The sequence below is a fragment of the Muntiacus reevesi genome, chromosome 1 (genome assembly GCF_963930625.1).
Source record: "Muntiacus reevesi chromosome 1, mMunRee1.1, whole genome shotgun sequence".
In the NCBI taxonomy this organism is placed as follows: Eukaryota; Metazoa; Chordata; class Mammalia; order Artiodactyla; family Cervidae; genus Muntiacus; species Muntiacus reevesi.
This window is the reverse complement of record NC_089249.1, coordinates 201,944,057-201,968,257: the sequence shown is the minus strand read 5'-3', so window position 1 is coordinate 201,968,257 and position 24,201 is coordinate 201,944,057. Positions and strand designations below refer to the sequence as shown.

At 34.4% G+C, this 24,201-nt stretch overlaps 1 protein-coding gene across 1 annotated transcript in view; it reads left to right on the top strand.

Annotated features, from left to right (window-relative positions):
• Positions 1 to 20,391, top strand: part of LYRM7 (LYR motif containing 7) — a 32,334-nt gene extending 11,943 nt beyond the window's left edge. The window contains exons 4-5 of the mRNA XM_065918165.1: positions 521 to 602; positions 9,293 to 20,391. Of these exons, the coding sequence (XP_065774237.1) occupies positions 521 to 602; positions 9,293 to 9,363 (153 nt within the window). The 3' untranslated portion in view covers positions 9,364 to 20,391. The remainder of the gene's footprint in view (positions 1 to 520; positions 603 to 9,292) is intronic.
• Positions 20,392 to 24,201: the final 3,810 nt, after the last annotated feature.

Here is a 24,201-nt window from a genome sequence, read left to right as displayed (position 1 = left end):
AATGATAGAGCCAGAGTTGGAGTCCAAGTATTCTGACTCCTAATGCAGTGCTTTTACTAGTGTTCAGAACATCCAACTCTGTAGTGTAAGAAAGATTCAGACGCACTCAAAAGAATAACAAGAAAACTGCATATTTTAAATGTAAAATATATATTACAACAAAAGTATTCCAAATCTGTTCTGGATCAAAATATGGAATGGATAGATAAAAGGTAAAAGTATATGCATATCTAAGCTTTCTATAAACTTGGAATGGTTACAGAAAGTTAGAGGCAAGGGAATTCCCTGTCAGTCCGGTGGTTAGGCTCCACACTTCCACTTTTGGGGATGTGGGTTTGATCCCTGGTGGGGAACTAAGATCTCACAAGCTGCAAAGCACAGCCACAAAATAAAAAGTTAAAAGCAAGTATCACCTAAAAAGAAATTGTAGCAGTAAACCTGTAGTTTTTAAAAACGGTACATTAATGTGAACCATTTAAAAAACACGCAGATTTATTCTTTTTGTTTGTTTTCTTAACAGCTGATAAAAATAGGCTCTGATGTTGAATTGATACTCAGAACATCTGTTATACAAGGTATTCACACAGACCACAATACGCTGAGTAAGTAATAGTAAAAAAGAATGTTGCTTGCAATATATTTTAAACTATTGAGCAATTACAGTGCTCTTAATGCTAATTAGTAAAACAGTTTGATTTTGCCAGTGTGGTATATATTGTAGACATTTGTAAGGCTGTATTTAAAAGTGCTGAATTATGAAACTTGGCTTTACTGGACATTTTTCTTTTTCTTTTGTTGTTTTTTCTTTTTAATCTTAACCATTGTGCTCGCTTCGGCAGCACATACTAAAATTAATCTTAACCACTGGTTGTATTGCACAACTTTAGTTACAAAGACAGTACAGGCATACTTCAATTTATTGTACTTCCCAGAGAATGCATTTATTACAAACTGTCAAGCAGGCAAGTCAAGCAAGTCTACTGGTGCCATTTTTCCAACAGCATTTGTTCACTTGTGTCTCAGAGTAGCATTTTGGCAATTCTTGGAGTATTTCAAACTTTTTCCTTATTAACTGTATTTATTATAGTAATCCATGATCAGTGCTCTTTGATGTTACTAATACAACTTGCTGAAGTCTCAGAATATGGTTAGTATATTATAATAAAGTATTTTTAAATTAAGGTATTTGGACATAATGCTATTAGACATTCAGTAGACTATTAGTATAGTGTAAGCATAACTCTTACATGGTTCAGGAAACCAAAAAATTTGTGTGATTTGCTTTATTGAGATACTTTATTGTAGTCATCTGGTACCAAACCTGCAATATATGAGAGGTTTGCCTGTAGGACTGTTTTTGTAATAATTTATTTGGCATTCTTAATTTTCATAGTATAATTTGTCACCTACCTAGACTAACTCTGTTTATCTTTTCTTCTGTGATTCAAGTTATTTTCATTTAGAAGACTTGGGATTACACAAAATGGGACTATAGTTGAGGATCCTCTGTTATACCTCCAGACTCCTGGTGGGGCTTTGGTAGAATCTCATTTTATATAATACTTGGTTTTCATTCCTTAAAGTATTTGAGGGGACAATAACAAAGATACAAACCACATAAAAACAGAAAAGTGCACAGTTTATAATAACAGCTCAGTGAATTTTCACAAACTAAAATACCTATGTAACCAATCTCCACATCAAGTTATATTAATGCTACTGCTATCCCCAAAGACCACTCATGCCCCTCCAGTCAGCCCTTCCCCGCAAGTATAACCAGTCTTGACTTTCAACAGTATCAGTTTTTAACCCAATATAATAAACTGTAATCATATAGGATTTCTCTATTCTCTAGCTTCTTTCTCTCTCTTTGTGCCATTCATCTTTATTATTGGATATAGCAGCATTTCTTTGAATATTATATGAGTGAAATGTCCGTGTCATATGGTATATGTGTATTCAGCTTTAATAGGTACTGCTGACCAGCTTTCCAAAGTAACTAGGCTAATTTACATTTCCAGGAGCAGTGTCTGAGAACTCAAGTTGCTTTATATCCTCACCAGCTCTTGATACTAGGCATCTCTTAATTTTAGCATTTCTGGTGGTTGTATAATGGTACTACATTGTGACTTTAAATAGCATTTCTCTGGTAATTAACGAAGTACTAGCACTTTTTCGGTGTTCAATTGTCATTTGGATATTCTCTTTTAAGAAGTGACTGTTCAGGTCTTTTGTTCATTTTTCTAAGAGGTTATCTGCCTCTTTATTATTGATTTGAAGGAATTCTTTATATGTTATGAATATAAATCCTTTGTTGGATGTATATATGTTATAAGAATCTACTTTTAGCTTTTTCATTTTGCTATTTATTTTTTATTTTTGTTATCTGTTTTTTATCTTTTGGCCACACCACATGGCATGTGGGATCTTAACTCCCCGACCAGGGATAGAACCTGCACACCCTGCGTTGGCGGCAGGAAGTTTTAAACACTGACCACCAGGGGAGTCCCTTGTTTTGCTGTTTTTATCTTTTGATATGAAGTTCTTAATTTTAATGTAGTCCAGTTTAATCTCTTTCTTCTTTTATGGTTAATACTTTTCTGAGTCTTGTTTAACAAAATTTTGCCCGTCTCAAGCAAGGTCTTGAAGTGATTTTCCTGTGCTCTCTTCCAAAAGCTTTATTGTTTGATATTTTTCATTGATTGTATCAACTAGAGTTGATTTTTTTAATATGGAATAAGATAGGAATCAGGATGTATTTTTTTTAATATCTGAATATTCAGTTGAACCAGCATTATTTATTGAAAAGACCACTCTTTCCCCCCTGCACTATAGGGTCACCTTTAGCATAAAATCAAATAATATATATTTGTGCATCTGTTCCTTGACTTCATAATTTCTTCAGTTAGTTTGCTTTTCTGTCCTTGTATCGCTACCATAATGTCTTGATTACTACAGCTTTATAAATCTGAATGGGCTTCCCTGGTAGTTCAGTGGTAAAGAATCCGCCTGCGAGTGCAGATGTTTGATCTCTGGGTTGGGAAGACTCTTTGGAGAAGGAAATGGCAGCCTACTCCAGTATTATTGCCTGAGAAATCCCATGGACAGATGATCCTGGAGGACTACAGTCCATGGGGTCACAAAAGATTTGGATACAACTTAACAACTAAACAGCATCAGTAAATCTGAATGTCTAGTACTATAATTCCTATACAGCTTTCAAAGTTATTTTTAGTTTATGAGCATCATCAGAAATTATTTGATCTAAGTAATATTTCTAAGGGCAATAAACATGGTTAATCCTAAATTGAAAATTTATACTCATTAGCTTTAATCTTAATAATAATCTTTAGAGTTTCTGTGTACTATAGCAATTATAGCAAAATGTTATCTTTATTATATGAATAAAATTTTAGATAATTTCAGATAACTAAATTTGATAACTATATTTCAGAAGCCTAGTTTCAAGTATGATAATATTAGTTTAAATTTTGTTTTTTTTCTTTTGGCTTTCTGTATATTTAATTTTTCCACAGGATTGAAAATTTTGACTCTTACATGGTTATAGAATATAATGCTATATTGCCTTAATAATGACCTCCTTCTTTCTGTTAAGTTATATATGGATCTCTTTTTTCTACTTTATGCCTGTGGGTTCAAGATAGAACAAATTTGATTCTTTAATCTGTTTTAAAAAGTTACTCTAGCTATGACAACATTCATTTCATGAACGCCTTCCAGAAAACAGTGGTGCTTTTTTATAAAGCTAAAGTTGAGTGAAGAACGCATTCTGAAGTGGTATAAAGATGAACGAGGGGAAGTGACTGGTTTCATGCTTCTGCATGTGACTGTCCAGTTTCCCCAGCCCTCTTCATTGAAGAGACTCTTCTTTCCCCATTGCATATTCCTTACTCCTCTGGTGTAAATTAATTGACTATGTATGTGTGGATTTATTGCTAGACCCTCTGTTCTGCTCCATTGATCTATATGTCTGTTTTTAATGCCAATACCATACTGTTTTGTTTGTGATTAATTTGTAGTAAAGTCTGAAACAAGAAGTGTGATGTCACCAACCTTGTTCTTTCTAAAGATTTGTTTTGGCTATTTAGAGTCTTTGAGTCTCACATTTTAGGATTGTTTTTTCTGTTTCTATGGAAAATGTCACTGAAATTTTGATAGGAATGGCATACGATATGTAGATTGGTTTGGGTAGTGTGGACATTTCAATAACAATATTAATCCTTCCAATCCATGAAAACACAGTATCTTTCCATTTAGTTGTGTTTTCAGTTTGTTTCATCAGTTTCTTATAGTTTTCAGGTTGATAATCTTTCACCTCCTTGGTTAAATTTATCCCTAGATGTTTTATCCATATGTATGTAAATAGAATGTTTTTCTTAATTTCCCTTTCTGATATTTATTCTGTTCATTATTAGTATATAGAAATGCAACAGATTTTTTTGGTATTGTTTTTGTTATCTCATAACTTTACCAAATTTATTACTTCTAACAGTTTTTGGTGGAATATTTAAGATTTTCTATGTGTTATGTCATGTCATCTTCAACTAGTGACAGTTTTACTTGTTTCCAATTTGGTTGCCTCTATTTCTTTTTTTTGCCTGTTTACTCTGGCTAGGACTTGCAAAATTGTATTGAATAAAAGTGGTGAGTAGGCATCCTTGTCTCGTTCCGGATTTTGGAGGGAAAGCTTTTGGGTTTTCACCATTGAGTATGATGTTAGCTTGTCATATATGGCCTTTATTATGTTGAGGTTTATTCCCTCTTTACTCACTTTGTTGAGAGATTTTTGTCATAAATGAATGTTGGATTTTGTCAAATGCTTTTTTGGTATCTATGGACATGATCATATGATTCTTATTCTTCATTTTATTAATGTGGTATTTCACATTGATATATTTGTGGGTATTGAAAAATCTATGCATCTCTGTAGTAAATCCCTTTTGATCAAGGTGTATGATCCTTTTAATATATTGTATTTTGGATTTACCAGTTTTTAAATAACCGTGTTGTATTTCAGGGATTTCCATCTCTATGAGTTCTAAATTCCCAAAACAGAATCTAGAATATTCATTTCCTTAGTTTCCTTTGCAGCTCAGGCATGGATATGTAGCACACTACATTACTCATATTCCTAAATGAGCTTGAGAAAAGAGGCTTGGCACAGAACCCATTTTTCTGGCAAGAGTTAGCGTCAGTGGTTGCAGAGTCAGGTTACTGTTCCAGAAGTGTCATTGGGGTAGCAGGAGCAGATGTAGTAAAGCTGAGTTTCCGCTAACATCCTAAATATAGTGTGTTGTGCTCCATGAGCATAGAAATGGTGTAGCTTTTTCTAGTGCCCCGTAGGCAGTGGCAGTTTTCATCATCAGGGCAGTTCCTGGTATTGCTTTGGGCAGTGTTCCTGGAAGCTTAGCCTCAAGCCTGCCTGATTCTTAAGCCCTCAGAGTAATTCCTTGAGTTAGACCAATAAACTGTTAATAAATGTCTTTTCTGCCTAATTAGCCAGTCAGCTTTTGTTACTTTTAACTAAGAGCAATAGAAGTTGTTGCCAAGAAGTGAGATACCTGAGATTACACAACATAAAATATGAAATGAAAGCAGGGGTTGGGGAGAGTGTTGTTCACATGGACCTGACCATCACAGGCCTTAAGCTGGTGGCCCTTGTTATGTGGTGGTGAACATACCACTTCCTGTTTCTTGGGAGTACAGCTACAGCAATAAGAGGTGTAATCAGAATGTCAGTATGTGCTCGTTATTTCCTTCTACTTTCAGCAAAATATTGAAAAAGAGGATTAATGCAGATTAAGCTAGTCAGTCTGTGAAGGAAAGATGGAAAGAAGTACAGCTTTGCTAAGGGACATTTCTTGCTACATCCTGAACTCTAATTGATTGAGGGTCCTACAATTTAGAGCCTTGCAGGCCTAAAAAAATGCCAGCTGCTATTATCCACTAAAACTAAAGCCAGCACAAGCAAGAGACCTCTTAGCTCTAATATGAAATAAGTCAGCATCCCAAATCTTTCTCATTTGCCAGACAAAGATCAGAAATAGGGTGCATTTATTCACCTGAACCTATAGATTTTCATTGTGTTAAGACTTGTCAATTAAACTAAGGGTTAGGGAGGTGGGACAACATAGAGACCCTTGCCAAAGGATGAAAATATTCATACTTAGTAATTGTCAGGACGTTTGCCTGTGGCTACTTGTACATGGAAATGACTGGGAGAAAAAAGATGTGTAGCTTATAAAATTTTTGAATAAATTATATTGCCAGAAACCCCAAGCTTAGCTTAGGTCTCTTCTGCTCTTAAAGGCCATCCTGATCCCTTAACTCATATCAACAGGACATAAACTGAAAACTTCCAGACATCAAAGAGGAGCATTTTCCCTAATATCCCCACGTCTGGATCCCCTAGAGGACAGACCAGGAGCCTTGAAGGACAGTGGATAATAGAGGGTCTTTGGGTCTCCCAGAAAACAGGATGAGCTATTACCAGTTTGGCTGACTGGAGTTTATTGCTTTGCCATGAGCAAGGAGCTCTTGCTCTTCCTGTCCAAAAGGATTTAGGATTTGCTGTGGAGCAGTAACTGCCATGAATTTTCCATTCCAGATTTTTATGGCTGTATCCTGTTTGTTCTTTACTGTGGTCCAGTAGGTAGCTGCCATGTGAACCACAGCTGGACCTAATGGAAAGGCTAGCACATCATCTGGAGATCCTGGTTTTGAACCTGGATGAGTCCCTAGGGGTCAGGTAGCAAATGGATATAGCTTTCTGTGTATGGGAAGAAGGGTGTATATTCATGTTGTGCAGCCAAAAGGGTGGTAGGCTTGTTGCCTCTCCAGTATCTGTTCTTTCTTACTAACTGAAAAACTGTTTTCAGAGTACATTGTGACAGGCAAGGAGGTGGGGAGTGATTTTTCAGACCATGTGACACCTTTCTGGCCAGTGCAGGCAGCTGTCCGCTGAATGTTCCTTCCAATAAAGCTACTGTTTTACAGTTAAAAAGGCATAGGCCAAGCTAGCACTCTGGTTTTTGCCCTTTTCACCTCTTTCTGCCTGGAATGCAGAGGTGATGTGACAGCAGCATTGAAGACAGACACCACACATGAAGAGTAGCAGGACAGGAAGAAGAAAAGCCTGGGTCCTTGGTGGTACTAAGGACCTGCTTTAGCCTCGGGTTGCCTTAATCTGTATTTCCTGATATGTGAGAAAATTAAATCTCTTACTTAAACCATTTTTTGTTGGACTTTTGGTTAATCTGTCTTTTCCACTAGCTTGTGAACTATTTGAAGCTGAGGAGGCTTTTTTTTTTAATTGAGGTATAGTTAACATGTAGCATTATATTAGTTTCAGGCATAGAACATAATGGTTCTATATTTATATATATTTTGAAATGATCACCTCAATAAATTGAGTTAATCTATCCCCATACATACTAACAAAATTTTTTTCTCATGGTGGGGACTTTTAAGACTCTCTTAAGCAACTTTCAAATATGCAATACAGTGTTATTAACTGCAGTCACTATGCTGTACTGAGGTGACTATTATGTCTTCATCTCTGTGTCTTCCTTTCTTGATGTAATGCCTAGGAAAAAGTAAGCACCTATATGTTTGATAAGTGAAACAATTTACTGTTATTGTTAATAAGTTAAAACCTAAACTATAATATACTCTGATGAAACCTCCAAAGATTTGGAAGCAGCAAGTGAGATATAAAAAAATGGTTAAATAATACTTGTTTAACGGCTTCTCATTTCAGTAAGCCAGATTTACCATGTGGCTCATAAGAGCATTTTCTTGAGTCAGATCACTTCTCTTTTTTGTGAGAATTTCAGTTTTCCTTTCGAGTTGAATTCATTATAAGAGTTTTTTAAAGATTCAAATTTATAGAAAAGATACAAGAAAAGTTGAATATGTTAATTTCCTTTATCCAGATTCTACAAATTCTAACAGTTTATCACATTTGCTTTATCATCTCTTCCTCATTTTTTCCCTGAAGTTTCTGAAGGTAAATGGCAGACATAATGTGTTCCCCTGCCCCCAAATGAGCATTTTTCAGATCATAATAGCCTGCTTGAGTTTATAGCTGGAGAAATACTTCAGAGTATATTTCTTTAAAATACTTCTTTGTGTATTTCCTAAAATTGCAAAGACGTTCTTTTACATAACAACAATATAGTTATCAAAGTCAGTATATTAATGTTGATTCAGTTCGTTTATTCAGATTTTTCTGTTTGTCTTAACAGTATCCTTTATAGCAGGAAACAAAAAAAAAATTGATTGGATAGTTCTGTGGTCTAAGAACCAGTTGAGGATCACACAAATGGCGTTTAATCATCATGTTTTTTAGTCTTCCTTTAATCAGGAGCGGTTCCTTGGTCTTTCTTTGTCTTTCATGACCTTGCTGTTTTTGAAGAATATAAGCAAGTTACTTCATAGAATGTGGTGTGAGCATCTTTGATTACAACAGTTCACTTGATTCCACTTAATTCAGCTCTTCTAAAAGTTTTGTATCTTATGAGCTTTACCTCAGTTGACTTCAGCAGGATGTCTTACCTGGGGCTCAGCATTTGTTGTCATCATCATCATGGTTGTTGTTGAACAGTGTTTCCCAGTTGGGCACTACTGTCATTTTGAACAGGTAGTTCTTCACTCCACGGCCTGTCCCACACATATCTTGCTCCTCCCCGCTAACTTCCAGCGGCGCTCCTCAGTTACTGTGACCACCCAGAACACCTCCGGTTGAGAGCCACAGTTCTGTACAATTTGCAGTTGCGTGTGGGATCTTAGTTCGACCAGGCAGGGGAGTGGCACCCTGCAGCTGGAAGTGCAGAGTCCCAGCCGCTGGACTGACAGGGAATTCCCTGAGATCTTTACATTAGAAAAGTCGTCTTGCTTTTTATAGTGTTGGTACTATAGTTTTCCAATTGATAGTTTTAATTATTATTAATCTGTACTCTGCTACTGACAAGGTGTTTTGTTGTTATTTAATTATATTTAATAATGATAAAGTGTTAAGTTGGTCGTGTATGTTTTTGTATAACCTGAAATGAGAATCCTATTAAACTATAAAATATCTAGTTTTAAGATAAATCTTCCCAGTGATATTTTATTTCAGTTACCTTCTAAGGTGGTACTGAAATAAAATATCACTGGGAAGATTTATCTTAAAACTAGATATTTTACTGTTATAAATTTTAGGGGGGAGAAGAGTTTATTTGAATTTAATTTCAATGATGATAAATAAATACTCTCTTTGTTTTTCTTTCAGAATTGGTCCCTAGGAAAGACCTTCTTATAGAAAATGTGCCATATTGTGATGCACCAACTCAGAAGCAATGACTTTTACTAAAATAAAATTATAAGTCTTTGTCATTTTTTAATTTTAAAATATACAACTCTAACCAAACTCCTGGAAATGCAGATAATTTTCTCTAAAATGGCATATTAAAAATTAGTGAATTATAGTTTCATAATTAGCTTTCATGTTGAAAGGACATTGCTAAAAACTGTGGAACATAGTTAAGTATTTCTAAAGAACATTAGGTAAGAAGACATTTCATTCTCATTGAAAATCAAACTGCATAAAGTGGAAATAAATGACTAGGGAGTTATATTCACTTCTCTTTGACCTTGATGAGTATTTTGGTTTTATCATGGCTATTTGAGAATGAAGTGTTTTGACAGGTTGGTGGCTTTTTTCCCATGTGAACTGAAACTATTAGATTAAAATTACTAGATTAAATTAGTGTTTAGTCTCCCAAAAGATTAAATGAGTCTAAAAGTCACAGTTGTGCCAACACTCCATAAAAGGTAGCCTTTGTTTCCTAAAAGACTGAAATTATTTCTGTAGCTAACAAACAATAATACAGTTTCATTTTAAAGACAGTGTATATCTCTGTGTTCCTAAAAGAAAACTTTGAATCAGCCTTCTGAAGATAGATGAATAAAATGTCAAAATCATGTATGATAAATGAAATAAAGAAATCCTGATTTCTTAAGGAAATAGTGGCCCTTGATCAAACTATATAATATAGGCTTAGTAGAATTAGCTACACTTAGACTACAGCTAGACCTTATTGTGAAAATATAATATATGGCTGCATCCTCTTCATTGTAATCAATAAGATCCAAATGGCTTTTTTTTCTTCATCATGTTTCATTCCTGACAAGACTGACAGTATCACAAAACAACTTGGAATTCTACCATCTAATGGTAGGAACTACAGAATTTTATTTAATATTCTTGCTTCTCTTTTATCTGTACATCTTTACCATTCTATTTGCTCATTGAACAGTGTTCTCTTCATTCACTGGTCAGTTCTCCCATTTGATGACACAGGGTTTTTAATTTTTACAAGTCTCAATGCAAAATGCTTTGTTTGTTGGCAAAAACATATTGGTATAGCCATACTGAATATAAATGTCATATTTAAAAATTATTTAATTTTAGTAGGTAAATTGTTGAAATTATTGTGATATTGTACACTTAACAGTAAACCAGAGACTACCCTTAATATTACCTAATAATTTGAAGATTAGTTAGTATTTGAAATGAATTATATAGGTCAGAAGATTTGTTACATAATTTTTTATCTCTCATACATATTTCTTATTGTGTGTGTGGAAATTAAAACTACATAAAAGTAAAAGTTGCTTCACATTTTAGATTTGCCCTTTTAAGAAGATGCTGAACGTCTTCATAATACAATCACTGGTAAATTCTCTGACTTACTATTATTATTACCATTATTATTTCTCTAAATATCTGTATTTTATATATTGAGGAAAGTTGAAGTAGTTTATATGTTTTAATTGTTTCAGTATTATTTAACATTTTTTAGAAGTTTCTATCTAGCTTTTTTCTTTAATCTGAATTCCTTTGTTCTGTTCTTCACTCATGTTAATTTAAATATCTCATCAAAATGTAGTTCTTTATTTTTGCAATGTAGTTATCATTAGGAACAATAGATTAATAATCAACATGTAAACTAAAATAATCATTCAAATGTTTATTAAAGCTAGTAGCTTAGACATTTTAAGACATATACTATATGTGTATAATATATTCATCATATATATGTATATGTATTACATATGTGTGTGTATTTATATATTGTGTGTGTATATGTGTGTGTGTGTGTGTGTGTGTGTGTGTGTGCATTATGCCTTTGAGCCTTAAGACTATGCCATAAATTTCATTTGTAATATACCAGGATATCAACAATAGGTTTCACTGTCATAAAATTTTTAAAGATTTGGCACCCTATCCTTAAATAGCATGTATTTATTATTTCAAATGAATTTTAACATTATGTAATAGTTTTATTAGATGAGTTCAAACAATTTATGAGATTTTGGCCTGTTGTGAAACAAAGATTGTCAGTACTCTAGGGAGTAAATTTTGAGAATAATGAGTATCTTAGTGCCTGACTTCTCTATGGTACATTGTCAAATTTAATTAAATCTCTTTTATTTAGTTTAAAAAAAACTTCCTGTGTTCCCAAAGGGAATTACCCACATCTAACATTTCACTTTGACTGTTGAAACCTATTGAAAGAAGATGGTACAAACTCTAATTGCAGATATCTAGGCTCAGAGGCCCAGCAGGACTTTGTAGAACAATCCATTGGCAGAAGTTAGAAAGGGTGTGTGGCAGGAGAATCAGATTTGGCAGGCATGTGTGAGGAAGAATCCTTCACTAAAGATTTGAAGTAAGGGAAATAGGAGAGAGAGCTTGCATAACATTTGGTTCAGAACACTGAAATAAAGACTTGAGTCTAATTGTGTTTAACTTGGTCCTCGTTTTGCCTGCAGTTGCATATTTTAACACTGGTACAATGTCCAAAAAAATGCAAAGTAATAAGAATAGGTAGAATAACAATCATTTCCCTGTAAGCACAAAGCCATAGGTCAACAAAGAAATGAAAATTCCAATTCTTAAGCAGAATTTTCTAAAATGAAAGTAGAGAAATACAAAATTAACTTTACTATATATGAGGAGTAACCTATGAGAAGTGAAATGGAAAAAAGATCCTGTTTATAATAGCAAACAAAATTATAAAATAAGCAACTTTGAAAAATATATAGAATTTAAAAATGAAAGACATACTTGTATTCCTAGATGGGACAGTTGAAAATTGTGGAGACGACTATTCGTTAAAATGTAATCTATCACAGTTCCAACAGATTGACAGATATGTGTACATAAAAATATAGAACTTTTGTATTCCGTGAAAACTACTATAAAATTTAGAGAAAGTATTTACCATCTATGTAATATTTAAGATAGGTAAGATATAACATGCTGTTATAACTCAGCAAAAGATATAAGACCATCACTAGCCCATTTAATAATCAGAGAAATATAGGTTAAAAAAAAAGAAACAGTTTTTTCATCAAAGTTGCAAAAGTTAAATTGGTCATAGGCAGTATAAGTAAAGGTGATAAGCATATGAGAAAATGGGCACTCTCATATATTTCAGGAAGGAATTAACTTATAGAGCCTTTTTGAAAGGGAAATTGACATCAGAATTTAAAATAACCATATTCTTCAGTCTATATCCCAGTGGCTCACAAGAATACTAATAAATTTATAGTTAGGTATATGTACAGAAATTTCATTAGCATTGTATATAATTTTTTTTTAATTGAAAATAGCCTATATTTTCAAAACTAGGGGAACAGTGAAAGAAAATGTGGCTCATTCATAGTCTGGGATATTATGCAGAGGTTGAAAAGTGTGATGTAAAAAATATATATGTATGTAAATAAATATATATATCATGTGAAAGAAGTAAGTTACAGAATTTATATTCTCTGTGAATACACTTAAATACAAAAGAACTATTTTTGCACATATTTGTGCATATATATCTATAAATATATAGAAGTAATACATGCTAAATGTTAGTATTTAGTCTGGGAGGAAACAGATTTGGAGAAAGGGGCTAGTAAATTGAGGACTTTTATTCTGATAACTCCTGCATGTTTATATATTTTTTACAATGTTTATTTTAATACATAATTTTAAAGAACAGTAATACCCAAGCTACGAGTGATTTTTTATTTAAAATTTTAAATTATTAAATATTTAAAATATCAGGAACTGGTACATCAGACTCGTAAACCTGATTCCCATGTTTAACAATGTTACGTTTTGTCATGTTTAACAAATATCTTCTTTTTTAAAAAAAAAATATTTTAGTTGCACTGGGTCTTCCTTGCCAGAGCATGGGCTTTTCTCTAGTTGGGGCGAGGGGAAGCTCCTCTCTAGTCTCAGTGAGTGGGCTTCTCTTTGGGGTGGCTTCTCTTTTTGTGGAGCAGGGTCTCTGGGGCACACTGGCTTCAGCAGTTGCAGCCCCCGGGCCCTAGAGCGCAGGCTCAGTAGTCGTGGCACACCGGCTTAGCTGCTCCGCAGCGTAGCAGGTCTTTCTGGATCAGGGGTCAAACCTGTGTCTCCTGCATCGGCAGGTAGATTCTTTACCACTGAGCCACCAAGGAATTCCCCTCCTTCCTTCCGAGTCTTTTATTTTCCTGTCTCATTTCAGAGATAACTTATAGCTGGTGGATCTCATTCCCGTACTTATTTTATACTTTTATTAAATGTGTGTGTGTTCAGAACAATATGTAGTTTTGTTCTGTGGCTTTAAAATGCAAATGAATAGTGTTTATGCCCCGTATATTCTGCAGCTTACTTTTTACCACACATTAAGTTTTGAGATGTATCTATATTGTTGGATATATATCTAGGTATTTCACTTTTATGTCTTATTCCGTTGTAACAATAAGCTAGTTTATTTATCCATGTCTCTTGATAAGCAATAGCATTGTTTCGTGGTTTTTTTTTTGATATTGCAAACAAATTTGCTGAAAAAGCTGGCACATGGATTCTTGCACCAATGTAAAAGTTTATCTGAATATATACCAAGAAGCAGAACTGTTAGGCATAATGTATGTACATATTCTAGTCTTCTAGGAATTTAGTAACTTTACCAATTGATACTCCAGTAACATGTGCAAGATTCCTTTTCTCCATATCCTCACTGTTGTTATGTATGACTTTTCTCACTTTTGTCAAACTGATGAAGATGAAAAAGTATCACATTGTTTTAATCTGCATTTCTGGATTCCTGATGAGGTGGATCATCCTGTCATGTTTATGGTCATTACAGTTTTCCATTATGAATGTGTGCTCATATCCTTTGTTCACCTTGCTCTGTTGGGCTATCTGGCTTTTCTTACTGATTCTTTATATACTCTTGCCATTACTCCTGTGTTGGTTATCTGTGATGCAACTGCCTTTTTCCAGTACGTAGTTTGTCTTTGAATTCTATGATAAACCTATAGTTTGGGGCTTTATTTTTAGTGTATTCATTAAAAAAAAATCTTTTCCTTTATTAAGCTTGCATTTATAGCTTTTTAAGAAATTCTCTTCTACTCCAAAGTCATAAAGATGTTCTTGTGTACATTTTCCTCTGAATATTGATGTTTTGCTTTTTATGTTTGGGCCTTTCTTCCATCTAGAATTTATTTTTGTTTATTATATGAGCAGGAGATATATATATTTTTTTTAATAAGGTGACAGTTTGCTTCCATCATTTATTGAATAGCCCTTTTTTTTTTTTTCTGGTACCATGTAAAGCTACTTTGATCATATCCCAAGTTACTGTTTGACTCAGTCTAACCCTCTTAGCTATTCAGGGACTTTGCTCCTACAATTCTCCTCTTCTTTGCCAAATATTTTGTCCTCTCTGTTCACTGGGTTGTTCTCAATAGCATTCAGCATTCTGAAATATTTCCCATCTTAAAAAATTTTTTCTTGAACCCCAGCCTCAAGCTTCAGTACCACTATTCTGCTCGTCCTTGTCCTAGGAAGTTTCTGTATTTTCTGTCTCTTCTCCGTACCCATTCTCTCTCATACAGGCCTCAGTCAGAATTTAATCCCAGCCACTCCACTAAAACCCTTCTTGTCCCAGTTACTGTTGACCTCTGCTTGGAAAGTCTCAAGGTCAGTTCTCAATTCTTGTTTTATTCATTCTATCATCAGCAACTGGCATTAATTGATCATTTCCTCTCTCTTGAACAAAGACCTAGACACATGTTTATTGTAGACTTAGCACAAGTAGGATACAGCCACGAACCAAAGCAAAAAAAATGCCTACCTCATCATCTGTTTATAATTTTAGATGCACTCTCAGCCCTTCTTGATGCTCTCAGCCTTCTCTGGGAAGAATAACCTGTATGAACCACCTGAAATGGCTCCTGTACCCTCTGACTTATGGTTGGTTCAGCCAATGGGGGGCCCTGACCAGAACTCAGAAGGAGGGAAGAGAGCAAAGGCAAGTACTTATTTTCCTGACTATGTCCCTGAGAGATTGCCTCATGCGGCGTCCCTCAAAGTTTCTCTCAGGGTGACCTCTGTACAGCTCTTTCCTTCCTGTTTGGATAAGAGCTTCCCTCCCATCTTCATATCTGGGGTAGCAACATCTTATCTGCTACTATCCATGTGAGTTACTTTACACATACAGTTTTGTAAACAGTTCGTTTATAAATAAATCTTCCTCAAACATATATAAAAGTACATCATTATTTCCTTTGGGGACTGTCACTGCCCTGGGGGAGCTTAACTTTCTGTAGGTGAGAGACATATAATAAACACAATTTAAAAATAAATTAGAAGGTGATAAGTAATATGGAGAAAGATAAGGCAAAAAAGGGAGAGAGGAAAGCTAGAACAACCATGTTGCAATTTTAAGTCCTGAGATCAGGGAAGGTCCAGCTAAGGAAGTGATAGTTGAACCAACATGAAGGATCTGAGAATCGAGCCCTGCAGATATCTAAGGGATGAGCTTTCCAAGCAGAGGAGACTGCTAATGCAATGTTCCTGAGACAGGTTCTCATCTGCTGTGTTTTAGGAGTCAGGAGCAAAGTGATTATAAGTGGGGAGTAGTAGGAGAAAAAGTCATAGAAATGATATGGCAGAGGAGCGTAGATGCCAGATTATATAAGCCATTTTTAAGGACTGGATTTTGCCCTGAATAAAATGCAGAGCCATTAGACGGTTTTGGGAAGAGTAGTGATAGGATCTGATTTTAAGTTTTAAAGACATCATTCTGGCTATTATGCTGAGAATAGGTCATGGTGGCAAAGATGAATGCAGGGATTCCAACTAAAAGTTTCTTGCATATCATTCTGGGTAAGAGATGAGAGTGGCTTATACCAGAGTGGCAGTAGTAATGGTGGTGAGAAGTGGCAAAATTCTGGGTATATTTTAATAGATCTCCTAGATTTCCTGATGGATTGAAATGAGGTGAAAGAAAAGAGTCAGGCATAAATCCCAAGGGTTTTGACCTGAGCAGGTGAAAGGATCTTGTTGCCATCAATTGTAATGTTGAAAAAAACAAGATTTGTGAAAAAAGATTAGGTGTTTCATTTTGGGCAAGTATTAACTGGGTCAGGAAGATCTGGAGTAAGAAATGGCAACCCACTCCAGTATTCTTGCCTGGAAAATTCCATAGACAGAGGAACCTGGCGGGCCACAGTCCATGGGACTGCAGTGTCAGACACTACTGAGCACGTACATATCATTATTCATTGAAATATCTGAAAGATATCCAAGTGTAGATGTTAATAAGACACCGGATTAAGATCTGTAGTTCAGAAAGTGGTCTGGGCTGGAGATACAAATTTGGGAGCCATTAATATAGATAAAATATTTGCAATCATGATATTGAATAAAATCACCAAGAAATTGATTATATATATAGAAGAAGAAATGGAGAAGGAAATGGCTACTCATTCGAGTATTCTTGCCTGGGAAATCTTAGGGACAGAGGAGCCTGGCAGGCTGTAGTCTATGGGGTTGCAAAGAGTCAGACATGACTGAGCAACTGAATGCACATGCATAGCAGAAGAGTCAATGATTGAGTCTTTTGGGGCACTCCAATGCTAAAAGTTAAAGAGAGAAGAAACAACAAGCATAAGAGACAAGTTTCCAATAAGGTAGGATGAAAACAAAGTGAATGTAGAACAAAAGTTATCAACCTATGGCTCACAGGGGCCAGATCTGACCCACTCTTTTTTTGTAAATAAACTTTTATTGGAATACTACCAAACTTAACTCATCTACATCTTCTCTTTGGCTGTTTTCATACTACAGTGGCATAGTTGAGTCATTTCCACAGAAACAGTATGATCCACAAAGCCCAAAATTGCTATCTGGCTCCCTTAACAGAAAAAGTTTGTTGGCCTCTGGTGTATAGAATCTTGGAAGTCAAGTCAAAAGAGTGTTTCATTGAGAGGGAGTGACTGCATTTGTGATCATGATTAAAATTCCATTAGAAAAACCAACATGGAGATGACTTTGGTGACTTCAGCAAGATAGTATCAGTGAAATAATTGGAGAAACATACTCTTGTTGATTATTCCCAGATCTCTAAATTTATTGTAGTCACAGTTAAAATTGCAGTAGCATTTTTGTAAGGAACTGGTAAAATTTACTCAACTTTATGAGGAATAATAAAGGTTCTTAATCAGCTAAATCAGCTATGACAAAAGAGTAAAATTGGGTATCCATATGCAAAAAAATGGAGCTCTGATCCATGCTTGGCACCATATACAAAATAATCTCAAAATCAATCATAGATCTAAATATAAAACCTCAAACTGTAAAACTTACTGAATTAACAGGAGAAAATAATTGTGACTTTGTTTAGGCCAAGATTTCTGAGCTGTGACACCAAAAGCACAATACATAAAAGAAAAGTGAATTGGATTTTGTTAGAATTAAAAAAAAAAACTTTGCTCTGTAAAAGATAACTGTTAAGAGAATGAGAGGAAAAGCCACAGACTGGGAGAAAATATTTATAAATCATAAACTAGTAAAAAACTTGTATCCACAAAATATAAAGAACTTTTAATCATAAGATAATAAAAAATTTAGATAGATAAATTATTTAAGTAGATACTTCATCAGAAAATATATAAATGGAAAGCACATAAAAGATCTCAACATCATTTGTCATTACAAATTAAAATCATAGTGAAATACTACTGCATACATAGAAGAGCTAAAATTAGAATGACTGAACATATCAAGTCTTCGCAAAGATGTAAAAGAACTGAAATCTTCATACATTACTGGGAGAAATATAAAGTGGCAGAACAACTTTGGAAAAACATTCAGCCATTTCTTACAAAGTTAAATGTTCACTTCATTTACAACTGAAACCTCTCACTCCTAGATACTTACCTAAGAGAAGTGAAAGCATGAAGACTTACATGTTTATATTACACCACAAAAGAAACCATCAACTAAATAAAAAGGCAACTTCCAGAATGAGGAAAATGTTTACAAATAATATATTGATAAGAGGTTATACTATAAAGAACTCATAACAACTGAATAGCAAAAAAAAAAAAAAAAAGTAATTTTAAAATGGGCAGTGGATCTAAATGGATGTTTTTCCAAAGAAGACATTCAGATGGACAACAGGTACATGAAAAGATGGTTTGGGGTTTGTTTTGTTTTTTTTAGTCTTTTTTTTTTTGCTGAGCTATGTGGCTTGAGGGATCTTAATTCCCCAACCAGGATTGAACCTAGCCTCTCAGCCGTGAAAATATGGAGTCCTAACCGCTGGACCATGAGGGAATTTCTGAAAAGATATCCCATATCACTAATCATCAGGCAGGGTAATGCAAATCAAAACCACAGTGAACTGTTATCTCACACCTGTTAGAAATGCTGTTACCAAAAAGATAAGAAATAGCAAGTGTTGGCAAGGGTGTGGAGAAGAGAGAGATCTTGTGCACTGTCAGTGGGAATGTAACTTGGTGCAGCCACTATGGAAAACAGTATGGGGGATTCTCAAAAAATTAGTACACCTGTGTGACCCAGCTACTACATTCCTGGGTATTTATCTGAAGAGCATGAAAACACTAATTTGAAAAGGTACATGCACCCCTGTGTTCATTGTACCATTATTTATCGTAGTCAAGATATTGAAACAGCATACATGTATATCAGTGGGTGAATGGATAAAGATGTGACTTACATATACAAAAGAATGAAATCCTGCTATTTGCAACAACATGGATGGACATTCCTTGAAGGTATTATGTTAGGTGAAGTAAGTTGGAGAAAGACAAAACGCTTATGATTTCACTAGTATGTGGAATCATAAAAAGTAAAAAACAAACTCCTAGATACAGAGATCAGATTAGTGGTTACTGGAGGGAAAAGGGGCCAACTGTATGGTGATGAATGGTAACTTAATTTGTGATGGTGCTCACTTTGTAGTTAGATGTTGAAGTATAATGCTGTACTCTTGAAGTGTATATGCCTTTTTAAAAATAGGCCTACCATATGATCCAGCAATTCTATTTCTGGATGTTTATCTGAAGGAAGTGAAAATGCTAACTGGAAAAAATATACTCACCCCCATGTTTGTTGCAGCATTATTATAGTCAAGACATTGAAGCAACTTAAGCGTCTTTTAATAAATGACTGGATAAAGAAAATCTATATATGTGTATATATGTACATGTGTGTATGCATATAGACAATGGAATACGCTTCAGCCATTAAAAAGAAAGAATTCTTGCCATTTATGACAACTTGGGTGGACCCTGTCTGCTAAGTCAAATGGAGAAAGACAGATACCAGATGTGCTTACTTATATGTGAAATCTAAGAAGAAAACAACTCAAACTCATAGTAATGGGTTCTTGATTTGAGGAGTGGGAGAAATGGTTGAAGAGAATCAAAAGATACAAACTTACAGTTATAAAATAAACCATGGGTTTGTAATGTACAGCATGGTGACTATAGTGAATGATATCGTATATTTGAAAGTTGTTAAGGGTATGTCTTAAAAGTTTTCAGCACAAGAAAAAAGATCTGCAGCTATGCATGGACTTAATGTGGTGATCATTTGACAATATGGACAAACATTGCATCATATTGTGTGCCTAATATTAGTATAATGTTGAATGTCAATTATATCTCAATTTTTAAACAAAGACTTACTTATAGCAGCTTTATTTGTAATGGCCCCAAACTGGAAACAATACAAATATCCATCAGCAGATGAAGAAATAAACAAATTAGTATATCTATACACTGGAATACTTCTCACAAATAAAAATAAATTGCTACAAACAAGAGAATAGATGAATCTCAAAATACTTACCCTGGGTGAAAGAAACCAGACAAAAACAAGTACATATTTTATGATTTCATTTATGTGAAGTTCTAGAAAATGAGAATTAATTCACAGTCACTGAAAGCAGATCAGTAGTTGCTGGAGAAAGAGAGCAGGGAGATGGGTGGAGGGAGGGATTGAAAAGGTGCATGAGGAAATTTCAAAGGGTGATGGATATTTTTATTATTTTGATTGTGTTGATGGTTTCATGGGTGTATGTACATTTTTAATATGTACAGTTAACTATTTCAATCATAATAAAACTGTTTGAAAAGTACTGCAAAGGTGTAATGATTTTTTTTTTAAAGTGTAGTATTGGTGAAGGAACTTGAGAATGGTTAAGCAGGTGACCAGAAGAGAGAGCTCAGGGGTAAGCCTATATACTCTCTTTCTGCCCTAATATATACATTTTATATTCTATACATTGTTAATAGTTCTTTCAGTGAATCTCTGTGTGAAAACATTTATTTTCACTCTTTCTCTTGAATAATAGTTTCATTAAGTACAGAATTCCATGGCACCATTATTTCCCTTAGCACTTCACAGATACTATTGCATTGTCTTTTAACGTCTTATTTTACTGCTGAGAAGTCTATTGGCAATCTAATTGCAGTTTGTTTTGGCTAATTTGCCCTTTTTCTAATGATTGCTTTAAAGATTTTTGCCTTTTCTTTGGTATTTTAGGCAGCGATTTTCTTTTCATTTATCCTGCTCAACACTTGGTGTACTTCATCTTTCTGAAGATTGATGTGTATCAGTTATGCAAATTTCTTTCCGTAATATATGCAAATATTGCCTCACAAGCATCCTCTCTCTCCTCTTGCTGGAGCTCCTGTGAGGCGTCTCCTGCTGTGCTTCATTCTGGTCACTTTTCTGACTTTCACTGGTTTTCTATCTGTTCTGATTCACTATCGCTTTCTTCAGCTGCAGCTGTCTTACCTGGTGTTTGTCCACCCCATGTATTTCTCTTTTAATTTCATAACTTTATTTTTCGTTTCTAGGCACTTTGTATGCTTTTTATGTCAAATGCATTGTTCCTTTTTCATAGTAATATGTTCCTTATATCTTTTACATCTTTCATCATTTAAAGATAATTTTATACTCTTTCAGAATATGCTGTTTTGTCAGGTATTTCGGTTGTCATTACCCCTCTTTGTTCTTTCCTCTTGTTGTTTCCATGAGGAAACACAGTCTTTCCTCATGTGTTTTATAGTTTTTGATCGTATGTCTATCTTGAAGAGCAGCTGCTAATTCACGGAGAATCCTATATGGAGCTGTGGACTGTGATATAGGTGCTAGAGATTCAAAGATAAGATAGTTTAGCAGGAAAGACTCTCAAAAGGTAGGCAGTTATAGTGTAATTAGTGCTACACAGGAATTAAATAAAATTTTAAGAATATTAATGTACTAGTGGTTTGCAAAATACACAAGATAGTGTGCTTTTAACCTCTTAAAGAAGTAAACATAAAATAGCTCATATCTAACATCATTTAAAATATATAAATTGGGATAAAAAAATAGATTTTGTGAGGCAGGCAGAAGTTTGGGGGAACCTTAAACTTTCTGCCACAAACGTCTTTTGTACCTTTTTTTTTCCCCGTGTATCTTTTACTCTGGCAACAGTGTGAAAAGCCTACTGTTTTAGGTAAGATTTCCAGAGAAACAGATGTCGAGACAGAGATATGCATGCAGGAGGTTTAAATTAGAGAGTACAGTCAGGAATAACCTCTGTGAGAGAGTGAGAGTAGCAAGATTGGGCAGAGGGAGTTGCATTCTGCAATGCAGCTACACTGGAGGCCTGGAACTAAAGTGGCTGTCAGAATTGTTCTGAATTAAGGACTGGGCTATTGTTCCTTAGTATCAATAGTCATTAAAGGTGGGGCAACCCCAGGGAAAAGAAAAAACCTTAGTAAGGCAGTTTCCTTCAATGGGACAACTAGAAAGAACAGTAGCTGTTAACAGCCCCAGAACTAGGGAGAAGAATGCCTCCTTCTGAAGGGGACATCTGGGCCATGCACAGAATGCACTATACCAAATAAGGCTTTTCCATAATTAGCTCAAACTGCTTGAGCAAAAGAGGCAAAATTCTAAAGCTGGGTGTTTCTCTTCTGAGAAGTAAGTATCTCAGGGATAGTTTAATACCTATTCAGACCAAAAGAAGATTGCAAGCCCATAAAAAAAAGAGCTAATTATGAGTTGAGATTCAAAGTGAGTTAATGTATGGGGTCATTATTCATTTAATAAATTATCTAACATCTGGAGATAAGCCTACTAAAGAGTGAACAGGAAACTAAGTTCTGATAATTACTCTTGTCAGTGAAAATTGGGTCTTTGAATAAATTATTTATCATCCCTACATTTCAGTTTTTTTGAGGAATCTCTATACTGTTTTTCATGGCTGCTGTATCAATTTACACTCTACTAAAAGTTTTTAAGGGTTCCCTTATCTCCACATCCCTGCCAACATTTATTTGTCATCTTCTTGATACTAACCATTCTGACAAGTGTGAAGTGGTATCTCAATGTGGTTTTGATTTGAAAAGTGATTAATCATCATTTTGATGATTAATTATGTCAAGCATTTTTTTCACGTTCCTGTTGGCCATTTGTCTGTCTTGTTTGAAAAAGAATCTCTTCTGAACTTCTGCCCATTTTTTTATTCCATTTGATTTTTTGATGTTGAGCTCTTTGAGCTGTTTCTACATTTTGGATATTTGGGTATTGGTCATATCATTTACAAATATTCTTTCCCATTCAGTAGACTGTCTTCATTTTGTCGATGGTTTCCTTTGCTATGCAAAAACTTAAATTTTATTATGTCCTATTGGTTTATTTTTGCTTTTATTTCTTTTACCTTAGGAGACATATGCAAAAAAAAAAAAAATTGCTACAATTTATGTCAGTGTTCCACCTATCTTTTTTCTAGTTTTATGGGTTTTGATCTTATATATAGGTGTTTAATCCATTTTGAGTTTATTTTTATATATGGTGTAAGAAAATGTCCTAATTTCATTATGCTACATATTTTCCCAGAACTTCTTATTTAAGAGACTGTCTTTTCTTCACTGTATATGCTCATCTCCTTTGCTATAGATTAGTTGATCAAAAGTGTGTGGATTTATTTATTTATTTCTATCCCATTCCACTGGTCTGTATTTCTGTTTTTGTGCCAGTACCATTCTGTTTTGATTACTGTAGTTTTGTAGTCAATCAATGGCTTATAATTTTCTTTTTGTGATATATTAGTCTGATTTTGGTATGAAGGTGATGCTGGCCTCGTAGAATGAGTTTGGAAGTGTTCTTTCCTCTGCAGTTTTTTGGAATAGTTTGAGAAAGATAGGTGTTAACACTGAATGTTTGGTAGTGAAGCCAGACCTATAAAGCCTTAACCTGTGAAGCCTTCTGGTCCTGGACTTTTGTTTGTTGGGAATTTTTCAATTACTGATTGAATTTCACTATTGGTAATATGTTTGTTCAGCTTTTCTGTTTCTTCTTGGTTCAATATTACAAGATCGTACATTTCTGGGAATTTGTCCATTTCGCCTAGGTTGTCAGTTTTATTGGTATATAAATTACTAATTGGTATATATATTAGTATATATACTAACATATATATATATATACACACACACACACCAAATTGGTATATATAATAATGTCTTACTAATGTCTCATGATCCTTTGTATTTCTGTGGCACCAGTTGTAACTTTTCTTTTTTCATTTCTGATTCTATTGATTTGGGCCCTCTTCTTTTCTTGATGAGCCAGGCTAAAGGTTTATCCATTTTGTTTTATCTTTTCAAAGAATAAGCTTTCAATTTCACTCATCTTTTCTGGTTTTTTTTTTTTTTTTTTTTTTTTAGTCTATTTCATTTGTTTATGCTCTGATCTTTATTATTTCTTTCCTTCTCTAACTTTGGATTTTGTTTGCTGTTCTTCTAGTTTCTGTAGATATAATGCTAGTTTGTTTATTTGAA